Source organism: Molothrus aeneus, chromosome 5 (genome assembly GCF_037042795.1).
Source record: "Molothrus aeneus isolate 106 chromosome 5, BPBGC_Maene_1.0, whole genome shotgun sequence".
In the NCBI taxonomy this organism is placed as follows: domain Eukaryota; kingdom Metazoa; phylum Chordata; class Aves; order Passeriformes; family Icteridae; genus Molothrus; species Molothrus aeneus.
Genome location: NC_089650.1, coordinates 8,412,136 through 8,432,477, shown reverse-complemented (window position 1 = coordinate 8,432,477; position 20,342 = coordinate 8,412,136). Strand labels below are relative to the sequence as shown.

General features: G+C 47.5%; 1 protein-coding gene across 1 annotated transcript; it reads right to left on the bottom strand.

Annotated features, from left to right (window-relative positions):
- Window positions 1-694: 694 nt before the first annotated feature.
- On the bottom strand, window positions 695-4,189 carry CDKN1B (cyclin dependent kinase inhibitor 1B). The gene is made up of 3 exons (XM_066550579.1): window positions 3,519-4,189; window positions 2,856-2,986; window positions 695-1,614 (listed from the first exon to the last, which is right to left on the bottom strand). The coding sequence occupies exons 1-2, from the start codon at window positions 3,991-3,993 to the stop codon at window positions 2,865-2,867; spliced, it is 597 nt and encodes a 198-aa protein (XP_066406676.1). The 5' UTR covers window positions 3,994-4,189; the 3' UTR covers window positions 695-1,614; window positions 2,856-2,864.
- Between the last annotated feature and the right edge of the window lie 16,153 nt (window positions 4,190-20,342).

The following is a 20,342-nucleotide window of genomic DNA, read 5'->3' as shown; positions in this document are numbered from 1 at the left end:
TTACCATAGAGGTGACTCAGAAGCATTTATGTTGGAAAAGGCCTCTTTCGAATCCAGCTGTTAACCCAGCACTAAACGCTGTCCCCAAGTGCCACATCCACATGTGTTTGAAATCCCTCCCGGGATGGTCACTCCACCACTGCTCCAATGCCTGAGCACCCTTCCATGAAGAAATGGCATCGCTGCACTAAAGGTGCTGCATCCTTTACTCTCACCTCCGCCAGAGACCCGTGAAGAGATGGATACTCAAAGGAAAACTGTTAGTTATTTCTTGCAGTCTTATTTCCTCCTGTGCCAGGCTAAGGGATGTTGAAACACACACTAATGAAGACCATATTTCTTATATATGGCAGTTTTCTTTATTGATTGCTTGATGTGAAACAATATCAATCTGGATTTTTTTTTCCCCACACATTACAAAAAAAAAAAAAATTAAATTGGCTCAGTCTGCAATCTTTTAAGCACAGCCATATTAATTATGAGAAAAAAAAAGGAAAAAAAAAAGAGAAAAAAAAAAAAACAAACTGAAAAAACCCTCTAAAAAGTCTACCAAATAGAGCATTTACAAATGCACAAAAACATGCCACTTTGGCTTTATGGGGAAAAAATATTGTCTTCTAGATTAAAAAAAAATCTTTTAACATAAATAAGTTAGTATAATTTCTCAGTGTCTTTACAGAGTTATGTACACAGGTACACTTCAAACTTTTTTTTTTATTTTTACATACAGATACACAGGCAACGTAGAAATACTGTTTAAAGATGTAGTATCCCTTTTCCTCTCACACACAAACACTTCAGGAAGTGGGTCAATTCAGAAAACAATATTCCAGACTCAGAGCAAAAGCCTTCCAGATTAGGTTAAAAAAAAAAAAATAAAAAATCAGGCAATGTAATCAGGTGGGATGATTTTACACAACTTTTACAGGCTATCAGTTTTGGTATATGGATTTGGGGGGGGGTGGGAAGGTGGGGAACTTCTGCTACTACCTAACGGAATCATCACAGCTCCCACCTCTTCAGTTCAATGCCGTAAGAAGAAATTTCACAATAATCTGCTCTGAACAGTTACCACAATGATACATTTTAAAAAATTCTTAAAAAAAAAATTTAAAAAGAGAAAAAACACTGTGGACCCACTTAAAGGGACAATACATCTTTAAGTAATACAAAACCTACACTGCTTCTCTTCATAGATTTCTTGGCTTGCTAGATTGTGAAAGCAAGTTCCAATCGGTCACCCTCTTCCAGTCCCTCCCCCCTCCCAACAAGTTTTATGTGCTACATAAGGTAAAAACTATATACACAGGTAGTACAATGAAGCAAATAAGGAAACACCTAATTGCACAATGCTACATCCAATGCTTTTAGAGGCAGGTCTTTTAAGAGTGCCTAAAATTTAGTGTTATTGTTTGCTTTTTGTTGCTGCTGTTTTGTTGCTGGTTTGTTTTTGTTTGTTTTTTTTTTTTTTCAGTGCTTGTACAGGACCTCCATCTCCCGGAGATCGGCGATATGTATTTTTTTTTCCTTTCCCACTACAACTTTACACCTTCCTCTCTTCTTCATCGCCGCCCGCCGCACCCGACGAACGAGGACGCGCACATCCTTGGCGCTCTGCAACGGGATAATGAAGGGAGGAAAAAAAAAAAAAATAAGAAAAAAAGACGAGGGAAAGCGATTAGAAAACATCGACAAGAAACGCGATCCGCAGCACAACCGGTTCAAACCGACACCGCATCCCCGGGGCGGGCGGGCCCAGCCCGGGCGGGGCCCCCGCCGCCCCCCCGGCCCCTCCATCCTCCATCCCCCGGCTGCGGGGATCGCGGGGGGACCCCTCCCGTGCCCCCACCCCCAAAAGCGGGCGGGAGCAGCGGCATTCGCATGGCCGCGCTCGGCCACGGCTCACCCCAGCGGGACTAATTTGTTGCAACTTCTGCTTTACAGCTTAATCTCTCTCTCTCTCTCTCTCTCTCTGCACAATCGCAAATGGTTTTATTGTAAACCTCGCTCCTAACATCGGCTCCCAAACCGCCGGCGCAGTTTTTACCAACTCTCCCCGCCCCAGCCCTCGCCTTAAAACAAAACAACAAAAAGGGGGTAGGGGAGAAGGAAAAAAAAAAAAGGAAAAAAAGGAAGGAAAAAAAAAAAAAAGCTGCACAACCCAGCCTCCCATTAACCCGCTCCCTTCCCCCTGCCAGCCTCTAAAACCAAACCAAAACAACAGAAACAAAAAAAAAAAAAAAAAGGGGGGGGGGGGGGAAACAACCCCAAACCAAACAAAAACAAAACAACCTTGCATTGCTCGGATTTTGAGAAAGTGCCCGGATTCCCCTTAAACCCAACTTCTTGACTTGCAATGCGAGGTGGCCGCGACATGCGACGGCAAGACATGCGAGGTGAAAAAGGCCCGGGCGCGGGGGACAGGGGAAGCCCCCCGAAATCCTCTGGCATCTGACACGATGCACCAGCCGCGCTTCCAGCTCCGTCCCTGCACCCGCACGGTCCTTGGGAAAGGGCCCTCTGGAAAGGGCCCTCGGTGCCCATCCCGCAGGAAGGCAGGGTCAGTGCCACCACCGCAGCCCCTGCCCCAGCCCCCTGACGCTGCCGAGCCCAGCCTGGGCTTCGCTCCTTGTTTTGTTCTTTTCAAGCCCTGCACCTCCCACTCCCCACCCTCCAACACACACCCATCGCCGAGCGCTCGGGGAAAGCCACCCTGGCTCGCAGAAAACACCCCTCGGCGAGCCCACAGGGGCTCGAAGCCCCCTCCCCACCGCCTCAGAGATGCGGGGCAGACACTCGGTCACCCCTTCTTTCCCTTACTTGCATCCTAATGCCAGACCCTAAAGGGAACTGACCTAAACGCTTTACGTTTGATGTCTTCCCGGGCTTGATTTCTTGGGTGTTTGCTCCACTGAACTGGCACTGGGGGAGTCTTCTGAAACCTCTTCTTCTGTTGTGTTGGCTCTTTTATTTTGAGGAGAGGAATCTAGGAGGGGAAAATCAAAAACAAGGGTGGCGGGGGAGGGGAGAGGAAAGATATTAAAATGTTTTCCTTCCAGATGTTTGCTCAGCATCCAGAGGGGATAGATGGAACCGAGGGGGAATATTCCCAGATCCCCATGTCAGGTATCGGCTGCGTGAAGCGAGCAGGGGGTGGGGAAATGGGCTTCTCCCTAGGTAGGAGACCCAAGTTCCCAAGTTTCGGCTAAAATCCATATTCGTTTTTCGCTGAGCGCTGTGAACCTCCTCCCACCTGGGCAGCAGCCCGGGTCCCCGCAGTAGGGCGGCGAGGGGTCGGGGGATCTGACCCGCGTCTAAGGGCTCTTCCTTGCAAATCATCCACCGGCTCCCACTCTAGACGGGACCCCCGGGACTGCAAACACTACCCGGGCTTTTTTAGGGGGAAAGGGGCGGGGGGGTGGCACGCCGAGCCGGTGCCACGCGTGGCAGGGGCGGAGGGGCCGGAGCGCCGGCGCTGACACGAGTGGGACGCGGGGCAGAGCCGTGAGGTACGTTACCATCGGCCGCGGGTCTTTTCCTCTGGGCAGTGCACTGCTCTGCTAAGTCCGTCTGATTTTCTGAAACATCAGTCTTTTGAGCTACACAGTGAGTGTCCTCTGAGATTCCCTGAGAACCGACAAAAACCACGGTTTGGCAATTCCCGTTTACATCCAAGCTCTGGCGGCCGGCGGACTTGCAGACGGCTTTCCGTAGCCGGGGGGGTCTGAAGTAGAAGTCGGGCGAGCTCCCCTTCTCCACGGCTTGCCACTCGTACCTGCCTTCCAGCGGCCTGTGATTCTGGAAATCGAAATTCCACTTCCTCTGGTATGTCTCCTTCATCTCCTGCAGGTGTTTCTTAAACTCCCTGTTGAGCTCTTCGTGGTTCACCGGCCCGAAGAGGTTCCGGCACGCTGACGGCTTCGGGTACTCCGACTGCCTGGCCTCCATGCGCTCCAAGGTAGGGCTCCCATTAGAAATGCGGACGTTTGACATCTCCCCGCACGCTGTGGCTCCAGGCGGAGGTTGTTGTGCTCGCTGCTCTCTCCCCGCGGCCTCCGACGCCTTTTATTTCCCGGCGCCCGGCGGCTCCGCCCGGCGGCTCCGCTCCGCGCCTCCGCTCCGCGCTGCCCCGCGCTGCGGCCCCGCCTCGGCTCCGCTCGCCCTCGGCCCGCGGAGAAGGGGCGAGGAGGCGCCCTTGCATAAGCGCCGGCCCGGGGATGAGCCCCGAGAGCCGCCGCTGCCGCCGCCGCCGCCGGGGAGCCCCGGGCGGGAGAGGAGCGGAGCGCGGCGCTGCCCCCGCGGTGCCGGTCCGCCGCCGGTGGCGATGGCGCTAGTGCCGGTGATGCCCCTGCCGATCGCACCGCCGCCGCGTAGTAAAAGCGAGACGGAAAAAAACAAGAGGAGACGAGCCCAATATGGCGATTGAAGGGAGGCTGACGAAGAAGAAAATGATTGACAGCAACGAGTCGATTTAAACAGCGGAGCCGTGCCATTGGTCACAGCGGCGGGCGCCGCCCCGTCCGCCCGGCCCTGCCCTGCCCCGCCGCCGGCTCTAAAGGTGGGACGGGGCGAGCGAGGGGAAAAGCGAGAGGGGTGGGACGGCACCCCCGAGCCTGCTCTTCTCATCCCTCTGTAAAGCCCGCAAAGCCCGGCGGGGTTTGTGCCACCCCACAAAAACACGCACCCCATCCCGCTGCTGGCCCGAGCGCCTGAGGAATGGTGGCGGCTGCCTTTGAGTCGGGGCTGTGACAGCAGCGTCCCACCGCGCTGCTTTGCCCGGGTTGGGCTCTGGAGACACGTCCCCGACGAGGTCCGGAGCTGGGGGCAAGCTCGGGGCCAGCGGGCAGGCTGAGCAGCCCGGGACATGCCGCGGGGACCAGCACCCCGATCCGCAGCACCCCGAGCCCACTGCCGGCGGAGATGATGGGCTGGTGGCTCCTAGTGCCAAAACGATCTCCTGCCCTCTCGGCAGAGAAAGGATTCTGTTAAGAAATGTGTCTAAAATAACTTCTGCCGGGATTTCAGATGTCAGGTACTTAGGGGAAAAAAACTAGCATTGGGGTTTGTCCTGTTTGTGTGCTCAGGAGATTAGATGAGCAAAGAGTCACAGCCAGGGATTTTCTCAGCAATTTCCTCAGATGGTCAGAGCAGGTGTGGTGGGCATAAGAGGAATCATGCACTCCTCTCTGGTCCCCTTTTCTCCAGCCCTTTCCACAGGCATCTTCACTCACCAGGCAGGGCAGCCCCCAATGTGCTGTGTGACACTGTGGGTTCTCTCAGGCACTAAAGCTTATGACATTTCCAGGTGTCCAGATGCGGTGTCTGAATCTTTGGAGGGCACTGAAGGCTCTTGACACCAATCCCTCTGGGCAGGTCTCCTCTGCAAGCAGAGCAACCCTGCCCGAACTGCACGGTGGGAGGGTGAGGGGGATACACAAGTAGCAAGCTGTCTCAGCAAGGCAGGGGTCAATAGAATTGGGTTGAACTGGCTGAGAGGAGAATCAGCAGGTTTGGCCTTGAAGACATGGAGATTTTACACACTGGGGAGAGGACACCACCTTCCCCCAGTGCTCAAGCCCAGACCAGCACTTTGCTGGCCATCATCAGACTCAAGGCCTCCAGCTTCTGCTCACACCACTCAGCAGAGTAATCTGTCATCAGACACAAGTTCAAAAAAAATTATGTGTACCGGAAAAAAAAAACCCAAAAACAAAACAAATGAGATTCGTTTAAAAACCACAAGGTTGAAATACATTATTAGCCACATTATTTTTATTTATATGCTGGGGATTTTAGTACTTGGAAGTTGTTTTTCAACTACTCTCAGAAACTACAAGTTTCAGCAATTCGCTTGCAAAAAATTAAAGCTGATATTCACATGCCTGCAGGACCTGAGATGTTTTTTTGAAGTTGCAAGTCCATGATAAAACTCCATCAGCTGGAAAAAGTGGGCCTGCGTCTGCTGTATTTGCAGGATTTCATCTCCATTTCTCTAGGTTTTCCTGTCTTTGACTTCCATTGCCACCAGCAAGGAAGCTCCATTTCAAGCTTCACTTTCTCTGTCAGGTGTAGGGACACTGAGCTTGTTTTGCTGATCCACAGGAGGAAGTTGTAACTAAGAGATCTGCAGAAAGTGTCTGAGGATGCCCAGGGCTCATCCTGCTGATGGGGCTTTCCCTGCTGGTAACCTGCTGAGTGTCCCACCCCAGACTCCCGAGGTGAGGAGCTCCCATTCTCTGCTCTCTGGGAGCCTCTGCTTGTCTCCCTAACTCACAAGGGAAAGGCAGCCCTCTTGTCTGTTGTACCAGAGTATAAACACAAGCTAGGAAATAGAAAAAAAAAGTGTGGGGAGTGTGGGTTTCCAAATACTGAAAAAGACTCCCTACCCCACGAGTAAAGCAGCAGCAACACGACGGCCGTGCAACTGAGAGCACTGATTTATCTGAAGCCTTTGGAAAAGAAAAAGAAAAAAACCAAGTAACTGTAGGACAAGAACCTTCTGGGTTTTTTTGTTGTTGTTGTTCTGTTTATACTTCCCTTAGCACAAGGGCCTGAGACTGAGTCCCTGGATGCTGTACAAGTATATTGAGCACGAATAATTAAATCCAAAGGGGAGGAGGAGGGGTGGGGGAGGAGAAGAGGGGCGCGAATAATTTAAGCCTCTGATGGAAGCAACGGAGAAAATGAAAGAGGAGTGGTCTGCCCCTCTGTTTATCCCTGTATCCCTTCTCCTCTATCCCTGCCTGGCTGCCAGGGGAACTGGGGGGAGGGAAAGGGGACGGGGGTACCCCCGCAGCCGCGGTAGCTGCGCGGCTTTCGGGGGGCAGCACAGCCCCCAGCCCGCGCCGCCGGAAACCTTGGGGTCGCGCTGGGACAAATCATCAGGAAAAAGGGTAAAATTTAGGAGAAAAAATTTTAAAAACTTAAATTCAGAGTGTCTCCCCCGGAGTGGGAGCATCCGCATCCCCGGAGCATCCGCGGCCGTGCTCGGGGATCGGGGATGGTCCCCGCCGCTCTTTCGGCTCTCTCGGCTCGTCCCCCCTCCTTTTCCCTGCGATCTCGGCAATCCACCTTAAATCGCTGCGGCTGCAGAGAAAAAAAAAAAAAAAAAAAAAAAAAAAAAAGGGGAAAAAAAAAAAAAAAGAAGGCTGTGTCTGCAGCGACCTTGCCATGATCTAAAGTGTTTTGTTTACAGTCAGGCACCCCCGATGGCTGCAGCAAATCGGGACAGAGGCAGGCGCCCGCCCGTAGTAGCAGTGAAGCGTGGAAAAAAAAAAAAAATACAGGAAAAAAAATATACTCGAAAGTGGCGGAGCGAAGCTGTGGAAAAGATCAGAGCGCCATCGTCTTGCAAAAGAGGGGCACAGCAGTGGGGCTGCGGGGGAGGCGGTGCGGGGTGGGGACGGGGCCAGCACCGAGCCGCCCTCGCGGAGCTGCAGCCTCCCACAGCCGGCTCTGCCCCGCTCCGGGGCCGGTCCTGCTGGAGATGCGGCCACGGATCGGAGGAGAGGGTTAGAGAAAGAAAGGAAAACAAACAGCAACGCGAAACCCCAAACCCCAAACAAAACCTGGAGGAGTGAAGCAGGAAGGAGGGAGGGAGGAGTGTTTGTAGGGAGGTCTGGGTGAAGAATGTCCTGGCTCCTCTGACAGGCTCGGGACACCCTGTCCCCTCTCTGCCCGCTGCCCCTCTCCTCGCTCTTGTTTGGGCTTTTCCACTGGCAGAGCTGCTCGCTGTTTTTCTTTCCTTCAGAATCGCTTAGGCAAGCCTCCCGTCTCCTTTTTGGCCACCCTCCTTCCCCAGCACTTTATAAGGCTGCCCAGTGAGCCAGCAAAGCCCATCCGAACCACACGCACAAAGCATCTGGGCTGCTCCGGATTTTATATATTCATTCCCTTGCAAACAGGGGGGAAATTGGGAATCATACCTGAGCTCCTCCACCAGGATGTGTCCTCCAGAGTCAAGGATGAAGAAAGTAGGGATATGGCATGACCCATCTGGAGGTTTGTTCCTAACCCACATCTCCAGGTCCTCAGGCCAAGTGCTAATTTCTTCAAGAGATCAAGCCTGCCATGAGATTTGGGGGGCAGGCCCCAAATATTCACCATAATATTCACTTAACAGGAGCCCTTCCTTTCTGGGCAGGATTAGGGCCCGGTGAGGTTCAGCAGCAGAGACTGTCAGGAAGGAAAGAGCCACTTCAGTGTACAAAGGCTCTGGGACATGATCCAGCAGTGCCCAGGAGCAGAGCACTGCCTAGAGGGGCAAGAAGACGCTACCCTCATGTACAAGTGGCATTTGAGACCTTTTGCTCATTTGCTGTAAACTCTAGAGGGAGCCTAAGGACAGAGATCAGCGCCAGGACTTGGCCTTGCTGCTGGCAGCGTCCCCAGTGCCCGCCCGGGCTGTCCCCGGGCAGCTCCCGCTGCCATCCCCGCTGCCATCCCTGCTGTGGGCTCTGCTCCCGCTCCCCTCTGTGTTCCTAAAGCTCTGCCAGGGCTCCCAGCCCTGCCAGCACCTGCAGCAGCCTTGGGTGGGCTCAGGTGCCAGCACCAGCCCAGGGGATTTTGAGTACTCCTTGTGGGAGTGCTGGCTGCAGGTACAGCTTGGCAGTGTGCTTAATATGGGATTTGGGGTGTCCTTAAGGGGATTTGAGGGTGTCCTTAATGGGATTTGTTTTAAAAGGCAGGTGCTGTGTCAGAAATGCCTCTTCTGTGCTGTAACCACAGGGCAGGTTACCCAGTTATGTCTGCAGAAGATACAGGTTAAATTACTAGCACTGAAAATACTCATTCTAAAGAGAGAACTCATTCTCCAAAGAGAGAATTCTCTGCAACTCTCTGCTTGTGGCCAGCTTCTCTTGATTTGCTAAAGGAGCAGTCCTTCCAAAATACCCTGATTTTGTCTATCGGAAGACTCTTCTGGTCTGGCTCAGACAATTTTATTTTTGATTTTCATTTTGTTTGACATGCAAAATTGAACTTGCCCCTGAAGCCTGCAAGCTTGAACTGCCCCTGAAGCCCAGGTGAAGCCAGGAGTGTCCTACAGCCAGCAGTGATGGATGCACTTTTCTGGGTAACCAACTTCTCCTTTTTCAAACCAGGAACAAGAAAGAGGATGTTAATATACAGTCCCTAAAAATAAATACACACACTTGCACGTGATTATGTTGAGTTATCCCAGCAAACACTACTGTTGTAGAGGTGAGGCCTAAATCAGTAAATGGATTACTTGCTGTCAAGTGACCTAATTCCTCTGAAGAAAACACACCATATGAAAAAAAAGTAATCTTCAGTCTAACTCCATGTCTCTAAGACTTCTCATTTAATACATCACATAACTCATGCCACTTTGTTAGAATAGCAAATTTTTAACACAAGAGTCTTAAGTAGAGGCCTCTTATAGCAGCTAAAGTTCCTTTCCCTTTTCATGCTCCTTCCCTTCCCTTCTGCTCCTCTCCTCCTCCCCTTCCCCTTCTCCTTCCCTTTCTTTCTCCCTCTCCCCCTGTCCCTCTCCCTTTTCAGGGTGTGGAGAGGATTAACCTGCTCTGTGTTTATAAAGTTCTGAGTATCAAAAGCCCAAAGCAAGAGCTGAGCACCAGCAACAGCCAGGAGCTATTATTGTCACAATGAGATTAAACAGTTTTCCAGCCCCTTGCTCTGCCACCTATGCCTTTAAGAAAGTTTCCCAACAGAAGAATTATGTGCAGTGGAAATGAGTTGTCCTGTTTTTCTACAAAGCCTGAAGTGAACCTTTCTGGGAAGGGAATGATATTTTGTAGCAATGTTTTCTCAAGTACAATTCTTTAGGTTCCCGAGTGATGACACATTGTACAGCAATGCTCTTGGCACAAGGCGTTCATCTGTGAGAAGAGATGCTGGCCCCATTTCTTACAGCCATTCATTAAATAAAAACACCCTGTGTCATGTGTTATGTTCCTCTGAAATGTTTAACGTTTTTAGTGCCTGAAATTATATGGTGCCTGGGTAATTTTTTTTCCCAGAACACGGCACTAACCTCTAAGTCAGTTACTGAATGTTGTTGGAAGAGCTTGTTATTTTTCGTTAGTGTTGTGTTTTGTCTTCATTTAGTAGGATCCCAACTTCATGCAACAGGCTTTTTCAGAAATACAGAACTATGTAAATGTGGTGCTTACAGCTGACCACAAAGAGGCCGCTCACCAAAAAAATACCCCGACATAAAAACATCTGCATATGTCAGAATTTTAGGCATTCTGGGTGCTGTTTACATGAGAATCTAGCCCAGTTCTCTTTTTTTTTAATTTTATTTTTCTCTTTTCTTTTTTCTTCTTTTTCTTGTTTTTCCTTCTTTTTACTTTGGACTTTCTTTTTTTTTTTCTTTTCTTTTTTTTTTCTTTTTTTTTCTTTCCCCAATGGGCTGTATTAATTGCCTTAGGATCAAGAGGTCTACAAACATCTTCCTTATATAAACAGAGGAACTGGTCTGGCTACTTTCTAAACCCTTTAAGGAAGATGACCCATCTCACATACCAAAATGATGGCATTAAGAAACAGATTACTATCAGGGCTTGGGATCTGAGTTCTGGTTCTGGCTTCCCTTGGCCATGTCATGCACATTGCTGCAACTCTTGGCACCTCCATTTCTTCCCTCACCCTTTTCCAAATCTGTTTAGACTTTTAGCCATTGGAAACACTCTGTTTGTACAGTACCACATCTTGTTTGTGTTAACCAACCTAGCAAGGCAATTGTGCAGCTCTGGGATGCAAAAGCCAGGGCATTAACCTACAGTAATGGGATGTTATTACAGAGGAAGATGGAAAGTGGATTCTGCAAGCATCTGGCAGTGGAAAAATTGTTATGAGGTAGGTGACAGACATTTCAGAGAATCATAGAATCACAAAATGGCTGGGGTTGGAAGGGACCTTAAAAATCATACAGTTTTCCACCCTCCTGCCTTGGGCAGGGCCACCTTCCACTATCCCAGGTCACTCAGAGCCCTGTCCAACCTGGCCTTGGACACTTCCAGGGATCCAGGGGCAGCCACAGCTTCTCTGGACACCCTGTGCCAGGACCTCAGCACCCTCACAGGGAAGAATTTCTTCCTGATACTCAATCCAAACTTGCTCTCTGACAGTGTGAAGCCATTCCCCCTTTTCCTGTGACTCCAGGCCCTTGTAAAAAGAAGTGCTCCACCACCATGCTTCCAGTTATGCCCACCAGGAGGGTCCTGCCATGGCAAGAGCCACCTAAGCCCAGTTACCAAGGGGCTGTATCAGTGCTCCTGACCCTGTTTATGACTGACTTAAGCCAGCCAAGCCTAAAAAAGTAGAGCAAGCTGGCAAGTCAAAAAGCAAACACTCTCTCACTGAAGCCAGCCTATTGCAAAATGCACTGTGGCCATGATTTCAGTGGCTATTCATGAGAAAGATGGAAAAAGAGAGGCCTTTTATTTACCAGCACTTGTTCTGGGTTTCCCTCATAAGGAGTTAAATGTTTCTCTGGGCAGAAGCCTAATCTGCTGTGATTTTGACTCTCACTTGGTTTGTTCTGGCTGCCAGCAGCTAAATTGGGACATTATTCAAAGAGGAGTACCTGAAAGCATCACTTTAAAGGATTTGTCACCTTGTTATCTCTAGTTTGAAAGGGTTTTTGAGAACAACATCTACTCAGGATGTTTGCAAAGGACAAAGTTATCATCACAAATATCACAGTTTATATTTAATAACTGACTTGAATGACAGCAACAAAACATAGCTAATACTATGAGAGGCCCTGGCAACCTTCCTTTTCTTCTGTTGCTCCCCACCCCAAGCCTGCAAAAGGCAGGTGGGAAATCAAAAAAAGCAGCAAAAGCTATGGTCTTACTCAAAAATTGTCCCTTGGATCTCTGTAACAATGTCCTTACAGAAGTTCTTCTATTCCTGGTGGTCTCCAGCACTCTCAGGCCATGGTCAACTTCTCAGAACTCCTTTGCCCTTCAAAACCAATGAAAACTGCCAAAAATTAACCTGTCCCTGTGGGTGTCTTTTTGAGCCTACAGCACTCTGTTGTTTCAAGGGGGGCTGAAGAACCTGATCACAGCCAGGGCCAGCTCCTCCAAGGCATCCAAGTGTGTAAGCACCTTTGAAAACCTCTCTGTAATGCTCCAGAGGGTGGTGGGCAAGAAGCCTCCTCAGGGTGCCTGGTGGGAAGGGGGAGGTTGGGATGGTTCTGAAGGTGCAAAGTCACTTCAGGGGCTTCATAATGCTGGGTTTTCAAAAAGATAATATGTTGGGGTTTCTTTATCATTTCTTCTGCTCTTTTGAGGCTTCCTCCTTGCCCACAGGAACCAGAAGCTCATTCTGCATTGAAGGAAAGATTCAAAGATGCTGGCAGTAGCATGGCTTCAGGACCATGAGATTTAAGACAAAAGCTAATTGACACAGCAGAACAGTGATAAGTGCTCACTCCAGTGGACATTTGATCTGGAGAAGTATTTGGGAAGACTTTCCAAAGGTTCAGAGGTTAGGATAGGTTCAAAGCTACTCAAGTCCTGTTTTCAAGAGTGACTTTAGGGTACCTCAACTTCATTACATTAGTGCAGACAAGGTAACATTCTCAAAAGTAGTTACATCAATATCATGTAACTACATCATTTTGCTGCCTGTGAAAAATGTTTCTATTTAATTGAAGTGATTTTAAGTTGGTCCTACCTCTTCTGTGAATGTTCCTGACAATGTTTTAAAATAGCCATTTGTTTCTTCTTCCAAATTGCAGATTTTTGTAAGGGTGATTTAGTGGAATCTCTTGGTGAGAACAGAAGCATGTTCTGCAGCTTTTCCTCCCTGCTAATTCTTGGTAGATAAAGCTAATGATAATGCTAATAAACTGGTTTTCTTTTGTACTTTCAGATATTGCACCCACCTGGGGGCTAGTTACTTCTGAGCAATTTTACAGAATTTGTATTTAATTAACAAATAATTTGATTCTTTTCCTTTTTGACCTCTACCAAGTGATAACAGCCTATCTTTCAGAAAGTCAAGTACCAGGCTTTCTTTTCCCCAGCAAGGATTGAACTCTAGATGTGGCAAAGGGCCAGAGCACACAGGGACAATGTTCCACAGTAACATTTTGTATCTCATTTAAAAAAATAACAACAACAACAAGAGCCGACTCTCACATGAAATAAAACGTCCTTCTCGTCCTCCTCCCTTTGTTTTACAAATATTCATTTATTCATCATATTTCCTATAAAAGTGCCTGCACACATACACATTCACACTGGATTTTTCTGCTGAAGAAGTGATGTGTTAAGATGTTTTGTATTATTTTTATGAATTTAGTTTGGCTTACATCAAGCTACTGTGAAAGATCCCCCATCTCAAGGTCTCTATGGCAAGGGATTTCTGGGCGACTGATGGTTTGGATTACTTCAGTTTGGGGTTGTTCCTCTTTAAAAAATCCACAGAAACCCATTGCTTCTCTGTTCTCTCATACTGAGAACCTTAAAGCCGAGAGACTGCTAAGTCACTCTGGAAAATACTGGCCTGGAAGACTTCACCCATCTGTGCAAATACACCACAATCCAATTAAACTGGCAGACTTTGCAATTATTTGCAGATTTCCCCAATCTGGCTGCAGCAAGCAGATACAGCCTGTGTTGCATAAGCGAGTTGTCGCAAGCCCTGTGCCCCACGGCCTGAGAGAGCTCCCCAAAATCCTGGAGGAGGAGGAGTGGGGTGTCCTGCAGATGGGCACACACCAAAGGGATGGGCTTCAGTGCCAAAAGCAACCCCTAGCTGAGCTAGGGGTTAATTGTAATGTTAAACATTACAATTTGCTGCACCATCCCCTCCACAACTACAATGTCACAAAGCCAATTTAAGAGGTTTCCATCCTTTGCCACTTATTCTTACATCAACTTTAAGCAAAGCCTTTAAAATGAAACTGAAATGTAAGGAAAGAAATAAAAGGGTTGTGCAAGGGAAATAATCCAGATGATTTTGCAGCAACAAAATCAATATAAACTGTTGCACTTTCACCACTGAGGAAAAGGGAGGTCAAGAAGTGGCCTTTTTCTGAGGAAGGAAAGAAGATGCTACACTCAGTAGTAACCACAGGACTACTTCCCCAACCTGTGTCAGCACAGAGCTTATGTTTGTGCTGGCAGAGGGAATGAGGGCTGGAGAAAGGGGAAGGTGAGCTGGGTGATTTCTGTGGCAGTGCCCCATCAGTTTGTAGGGGATGGGATTCCCTCTCCCAGACAGATTAAGATACTTAAAAGCTCAAAAGTACATTTAGTACTTTGGGCACTCAAAAATATTTCAATTCAAAGAAGCAGTGTGTTTGTCCTTAACAACTGATTTGAAACTAAGCACATTAGTCCAAGCTGCAGGCTAACTTCTTAAAATCTAGACTCTTGAAAAAAGCCCACCAAAACAAAACTTCTTCAAAGTCACTTTTTTCCCACCATCACCATTTCCAGCTGCACATTTTCACCCTGGTTTCACCTTCTCTCTCAGTTGAGTGGATCCTCCTCTTGGGCAAGGTTTTAGCTAGGCCTGGGAGGTGCCTCAGGTTAAATTAGTAAAAAAGGGTGGGGTTTTGTTTAATATTCAGTGTAGCTGCCAGGTCTGGTTCACAGCACCGACCAACAGCAGCGTTGGTAGGAGCCACAGGTCAGTAAATGGTAGGCACTGAATCTTGGCCCCAGATGCTCAGCCACGGAGGGAATTCCCAGTCCCCAGCTGGTATTTCCATGCAACATAAGAGGGACATCCCCCAAAGGAAATGAGATGTTTTCACAAGCTGTGAGGTCCCACTGGATCCCAGTGCCCCCCACAATGAGAGTGGATGTGTGAGGAGTCTGCTCTAGTCACCAGCCATGGCTGCTGCAGGCTCTTCTGGAAACCATGGAACAGCAAGGAACACTCAGCTCTTGCTGCACAAGCCCCAAAACCCACAGGAGGAGGGGATGAGGGAAGGGAAATCTCTTTAAACTGTGGAAGCCAGCCTGTGTGGGAGACCCATCTCAGTTGGGTGAGTCTGCACCATTTCAGCAGCCTTTCCTCTCAAGATCTGCAGCCATGGAGATGCTCAAACTCTTCCTTTCCAGAAATGAGGAATCAATCCCTTCAAATCACGGCTGTGTCCTCTCCCACAGCACAAAGCCCATCCAGCAGCTCCCATCTCAGATCCCACTGGCATCCCAACCAACAAGCTCTCCCAGGTCATCCAGCCTAGGCCTTTCTGCTTGTCTTTTGGAGTTGTTTCAAGTTCAGGGCCTGAAACACAGGTGTTTTTATATATATTATATTTATATATATTTATATATTTTATATATATATATAATAGATATATATTTTATAAGTTATAATTATAAATACATAGTTATTAAATTTTATTTATATTATTATATACTAATTAATATAAATATATATTTCTATGTTTCTATTTTTAAATGAATATATATATTATTAATTCTCTCTGTCTATTTCTTTTGTTCTGATATTTATTTATGTCATGCAAGATGAAAATATTTCACTAGAGGAGAGCTAACAGGCTCTAAGATAAGCAGTTCAATAGTCTTCTATGAACATCCATTTAAAAATGGATTCAAGTAGCATGATGTTCTAGCCATGTGGTTTAGGCACCTCTATAGAAATAAGGGAGAAAATAGATTAAAAAGCAGCAAAGTTAAAAGAAATACTTCCAGAGTATCATTCTCTACTTGGATAACACAGCTCAGGCTTTTTATCTTGAAGCTGGGATTTGTCTCCATTATTGCTGATACATCCCCCTTTCTCCTTATTCCTACAGAGTATCTTCTTGCCAGCTCCTGCATCACATTCTGGGAAACTGAACTCTTCTGGCAAGCAGATCTCCTAGTTTGTCAGCTTTGAAGTCCATGGGGGTGAAATAGCATTGGCTCATCCTTTCTGGGGCAGTTTGCAGTGGAATATGAAAATCCCAGCTATTACAGAGCACAGGGCTCGAGTCACCTCATTTCATCTGCAGAAAATTGGGATTCCTCACCTGAACTGCTCGTTTTCCCACCCAGTGGAGCACCATGAGAAGACAAGTCATCCTTCTTCTCTGGGACACCAGCTGGGATAGGTGAATCCCCCTCTGGATGTGCCTGTGTCTGTCTGTGGGCTTTGGAGGGTACCTGCACGTTGAGTTCAGACTGGATGTGAGCTTCCAGTCAGCCCAACTTAAATGAGTCTTGCCCATAGTTCTGGCATCTCCCCGAGGTTTCCATTTGCAGCAGCACTCTAACAGATGCTGAGAATACATTAAATGCTTTCCTAATGTCACATTCCCATGTCTGCAATCATGGTAATTGCCTCAGTGGAGTTTTGCAATTGCAAACGAGCAGGAAGCCATCTGCAAAGGAATCTGTCTATTAAGATGTGGCCCCTATTCTGGAAGTGCTTGAAAAGCCCCAGCACATTTCTTGGGCTTAAGATAGAAAATTTAAAAAAATAAATTAAAAAAAAAAAGTCAGACTCCTGCAGCAGTATGGAAAGTATCCAGAATATACTCCAGTGATCCAAGGAATAGACTGACTTTTGCTTTGGGACTGTGCTAATTAAATACTGCTAACTACATCTGAATAGAATTAAGTCTAATTTAAGGCCCTTTCTGAGCTCCAGGGCAATGAAGGCTTGTCCTAAAAAAAGAAATTACCGACTGCTGACAACAGGTGTCAGCAACAGGAGCGGCTGAACAGGGCTGAATGTGAATTAGCTGCAAGTGTAGGCAAGGACAAGCTAAGCTCAGCAGCGTTGCTGCAGCCACGATGAGACCTGGCTGGAAGCAGGGATAAACCTGGGGAGCAGAGCAGGTAGGAACCAGAGCAGTCAAGGGTGCGTGCTGATAATCAGTGCAGATCTAATTTTCTGTGGCACAGATAAGGTTTGTTTTAGCACCACACATGCCAAAAGCACCTTAGGTTCCCATAGGAATTCTTGGGTGGCAGCCAAGGGGAGTGTTTTGCAATCAGTACTGTGCTCCCTTCCTCTTGCTTCTCCCTCCTCCCCTGCAGTCCACAGGAGCTCCCCCAAGGAAGGATCAGGTGTTTTGCTTCTCTTTTCCATGTGTATCCATATGAAGTCAAGCAGGAAAGGTGCTACAAAGGCCTTGGACACACCAGAGCACTTCTGGCCCCACCAGTCCTTTGCTGGCAGCTCTTCCACTGCCATTTCCTGCTGGCTCCTCCACTGTTTTTCTCATCATGTTTCTTTAGCAACATCCCATGTCTCTTCTTCTCTCCCCCTTGCTCTTTTGCTTTTAAATATACATTTATGATGGGGGATTTTTCCATGCCCTTTCTCTGTAATTTATCCCATATGTGTATATGACTCTTCCCATAAAAAGCTTTTGCCCACGTCTGTCTTTGGTTTTCATGTTTTGGCTTTATTTTTTAATAATTTTTGCTGTCATGCTCTTTTTCTCCACTGCTTTCAGACCCAGGCCTGTTTAACCCTTCCAGCCTCCCTGACCTCCACAAGCACAAACATCAGTTCTCTCTCCATGTACTGTCATTCCCTCTCCATCAAGGAAGCAAGAAAAACAGGTTTGTGGTTGGTGTTTGTTAACAGAACAAAACCAGCAGGTTGAAATTCCTCTGGGCTTGTTTTTGATTTGGTAAAAAGAAGGGGTAAAGGCAGGACTGAGAGCTGAGGACACACACCCAGGCTCCCACCTGAGCTCCTCCACAGGTATGGGGTGGGGACAGGCAGCAAATCCAGACTCACTGAAAGGAAGGGCAGTTTCATCCATTTCAAAAGAGTCACACCCAGCCCAAATTAACACCCCTGTTTTAATTTACCTTCAGACCTCCTGTTAGAGTAATTTATCTTCCAAGCCACATCACAAAATGAAAGCTTTGCCAGGGTGTTGGACCAAGCTCACAGGCTTTCCCTGCTTGTAAGTATTCAGCACTTTCACGTAGGTTAGAGTTCCTGCAAAGGAAGAAAAGACAATTTCTGCTCCTGGTTTGTGACAAGGCTGTAGAGTGGATCCACACCTGTGTCCAGAATAAGAGCCTTTAATACTGTCTCAAGAAAAGCAATTGTGGATATGCCCAGCTTTCCACTGTAGCAAAGTAGACATATTGTGTTAGAAGGATGCATGGGCTTAACACTGCCTTCAGAAAGATTTAAAAAGCAAATGAGAATTATTGACAGTGGGCAGGAGCTGGGACTGAGCCATTAGTGTCATTACAGAACAGCTGCAGCAATTTTTTGGACATCCCACCTCAGGAAGGCTTAACTACTGGACCTTTTCCATCTCCACCTTTAGGACTTGGGGGTATCTGAGTGAGGAGCATCAGAAAGATTCTCTGAGGGAACTAGGCTGTTGCTACAGGACCACTAGACTGTCTTTTCCAATAGAATATGCCAGGGTATGCAGATGAAAAGCCCTCATTTGGAAAGGATGAGTCTGAACTCATTTGGGTCTGAACTCATGCAAATTGACCAAATATGTTTGTTGACAATAAATCTAATAGCAGAAAAGTTTTCTAAGGGAAGATGAGCCACTTGGACCTGAGAGATCACTTTCCATGCCATATTTTACTCTATGTTGTTGCTTTTTTTGTTGGTTTTGTTGGGTTTAAAAAAAACAAAACAACAACAAACAAAAAAACCCAACAGCACCTCAGATAAATTCTGGTGATTATCAGAGGGAATTCCACTGGAAACATGTACATTTGGGAACTGGGATAATACACCTGATGGAAAAAGCTGCTCACCCTTGTTTATTCTGACCTGTCCCCTTGTCAGCTTTTTGCTATGTCCAGCAAGAGACAGTGGCCAATCTTCCCCTCCAAGGCATTCATGATTTATTGGCATTTATCATAGATGTCCTCAATCAATCCTCTCCAGGCTGTAGAATATGGGAAGGTTCAAAGAACAAGCTCAATTAATGCTTGCATAGTGGCAAGCCACCCCATACTTTGGACCACATTTGTCACCCTTCTCTGACTGTTTTCCATTTCCACATGCCTTTTCCAAGCTGAGAAGAGCAGAACTGCTCGTGGATGTGGGCACCCCACAGATTTGTACAGGGGCAGGGTGAATCAGGCATTTCTGATTTCTGACAAGGTTTCATTTGTGAAATGAGTCGAGGTCTTTGGCCCCTGCTGACCCCAGTTCCTGCACTACATCCCACAACTGTTCCTCCCTGACAGTGGTGAGCACTTAGCTCGTTGTTTTCCATGGGAGGCCTTTTCCCATATGCATCACCCTGTGTTTATGCACAGTGACACTAATAATGTATCCACACTGCCTGTTCCCACTGAGCTGCTCAGAGCTCCTGCACAGCTCCCTCTCCTTCTGGCAGCAGAGCACAGAGAGAGCTGCAGCCTCAAGGGTGCCTTTCATCCAGGTACCAAGCCAGAGGCAGGGAGGCAGCACGCCCAGCCCAGGGGTCACAGTGGGGATAACCATCAGGCACAGACAGAGCCTTGGGCTCACACTCCTCCTTTCCTCACATTTCACACACACTGTGCTCCTCACAGCCCAGCCAGAATGAGCCACTTCTGACCAAAGCTAAAGGTGACTGCCTCCTCCTGGACCTTTCTCTCCAAGCTCTCAGAAACAAATGGCCATGGCTACAAACCCTACATTTCCACCTTTATCCTATTACCCACCCTACTGCAGTCACCAGTTTATTGAAATTATTCTTATTACAAGTAATTTTTTTGCAATGTGCACCTCTTGTTGTCTCTTTAGGTCAAATGGAAAATCCACAGAAATCAGGCTGACCAGCTCCTGGTAGGGTCCTTGCTGAGCAGCACTCAGCTGCTGCAGTATCCTTAAGCACATACCCAGCCCCAGTGCCTCCACTGGAAAAAGGGAGCTGTTTTCCCTTCCCCTGCTCTGGAGTGCTGTGGCTGGGGGATATCTCTGGCCACATGCAGATAGCCAGGCTTATATAGAGAAACCAGAATTACCAGACACATGGCATATCCAATAAGCTTAAAAAGACTTTTCATGGCTAGGCGTGTCAAAGAGAGATGCTGAGATAGGACATGAAGGGTTTGGGGGTGGTTTTAATTTGTGTCACAGGCACATGCTTTATTTGTGTGTAGAGTGACTACTCAGTAATTTTTACAGTGCACATAAATATGAATTACTTGGTACAAGATCCATTTTTCTACGAAAGTAAAACATGACTAATGAAAGAAAACCCATATATTGTAAGATATTTTATCTGTATTGTTTCAGAGCGAGGCTGATAAAAGCCAAACAGAACACAAATCTGTATTAAATTAAATCACCCCCATCAATCCCTCCCCCTATACTCATGAAGTCATTAAAGGCCTGGAAAATCAGTTTATTGATAAACTGCAGGGTAAAAAAAAAAAAAAAAAGGC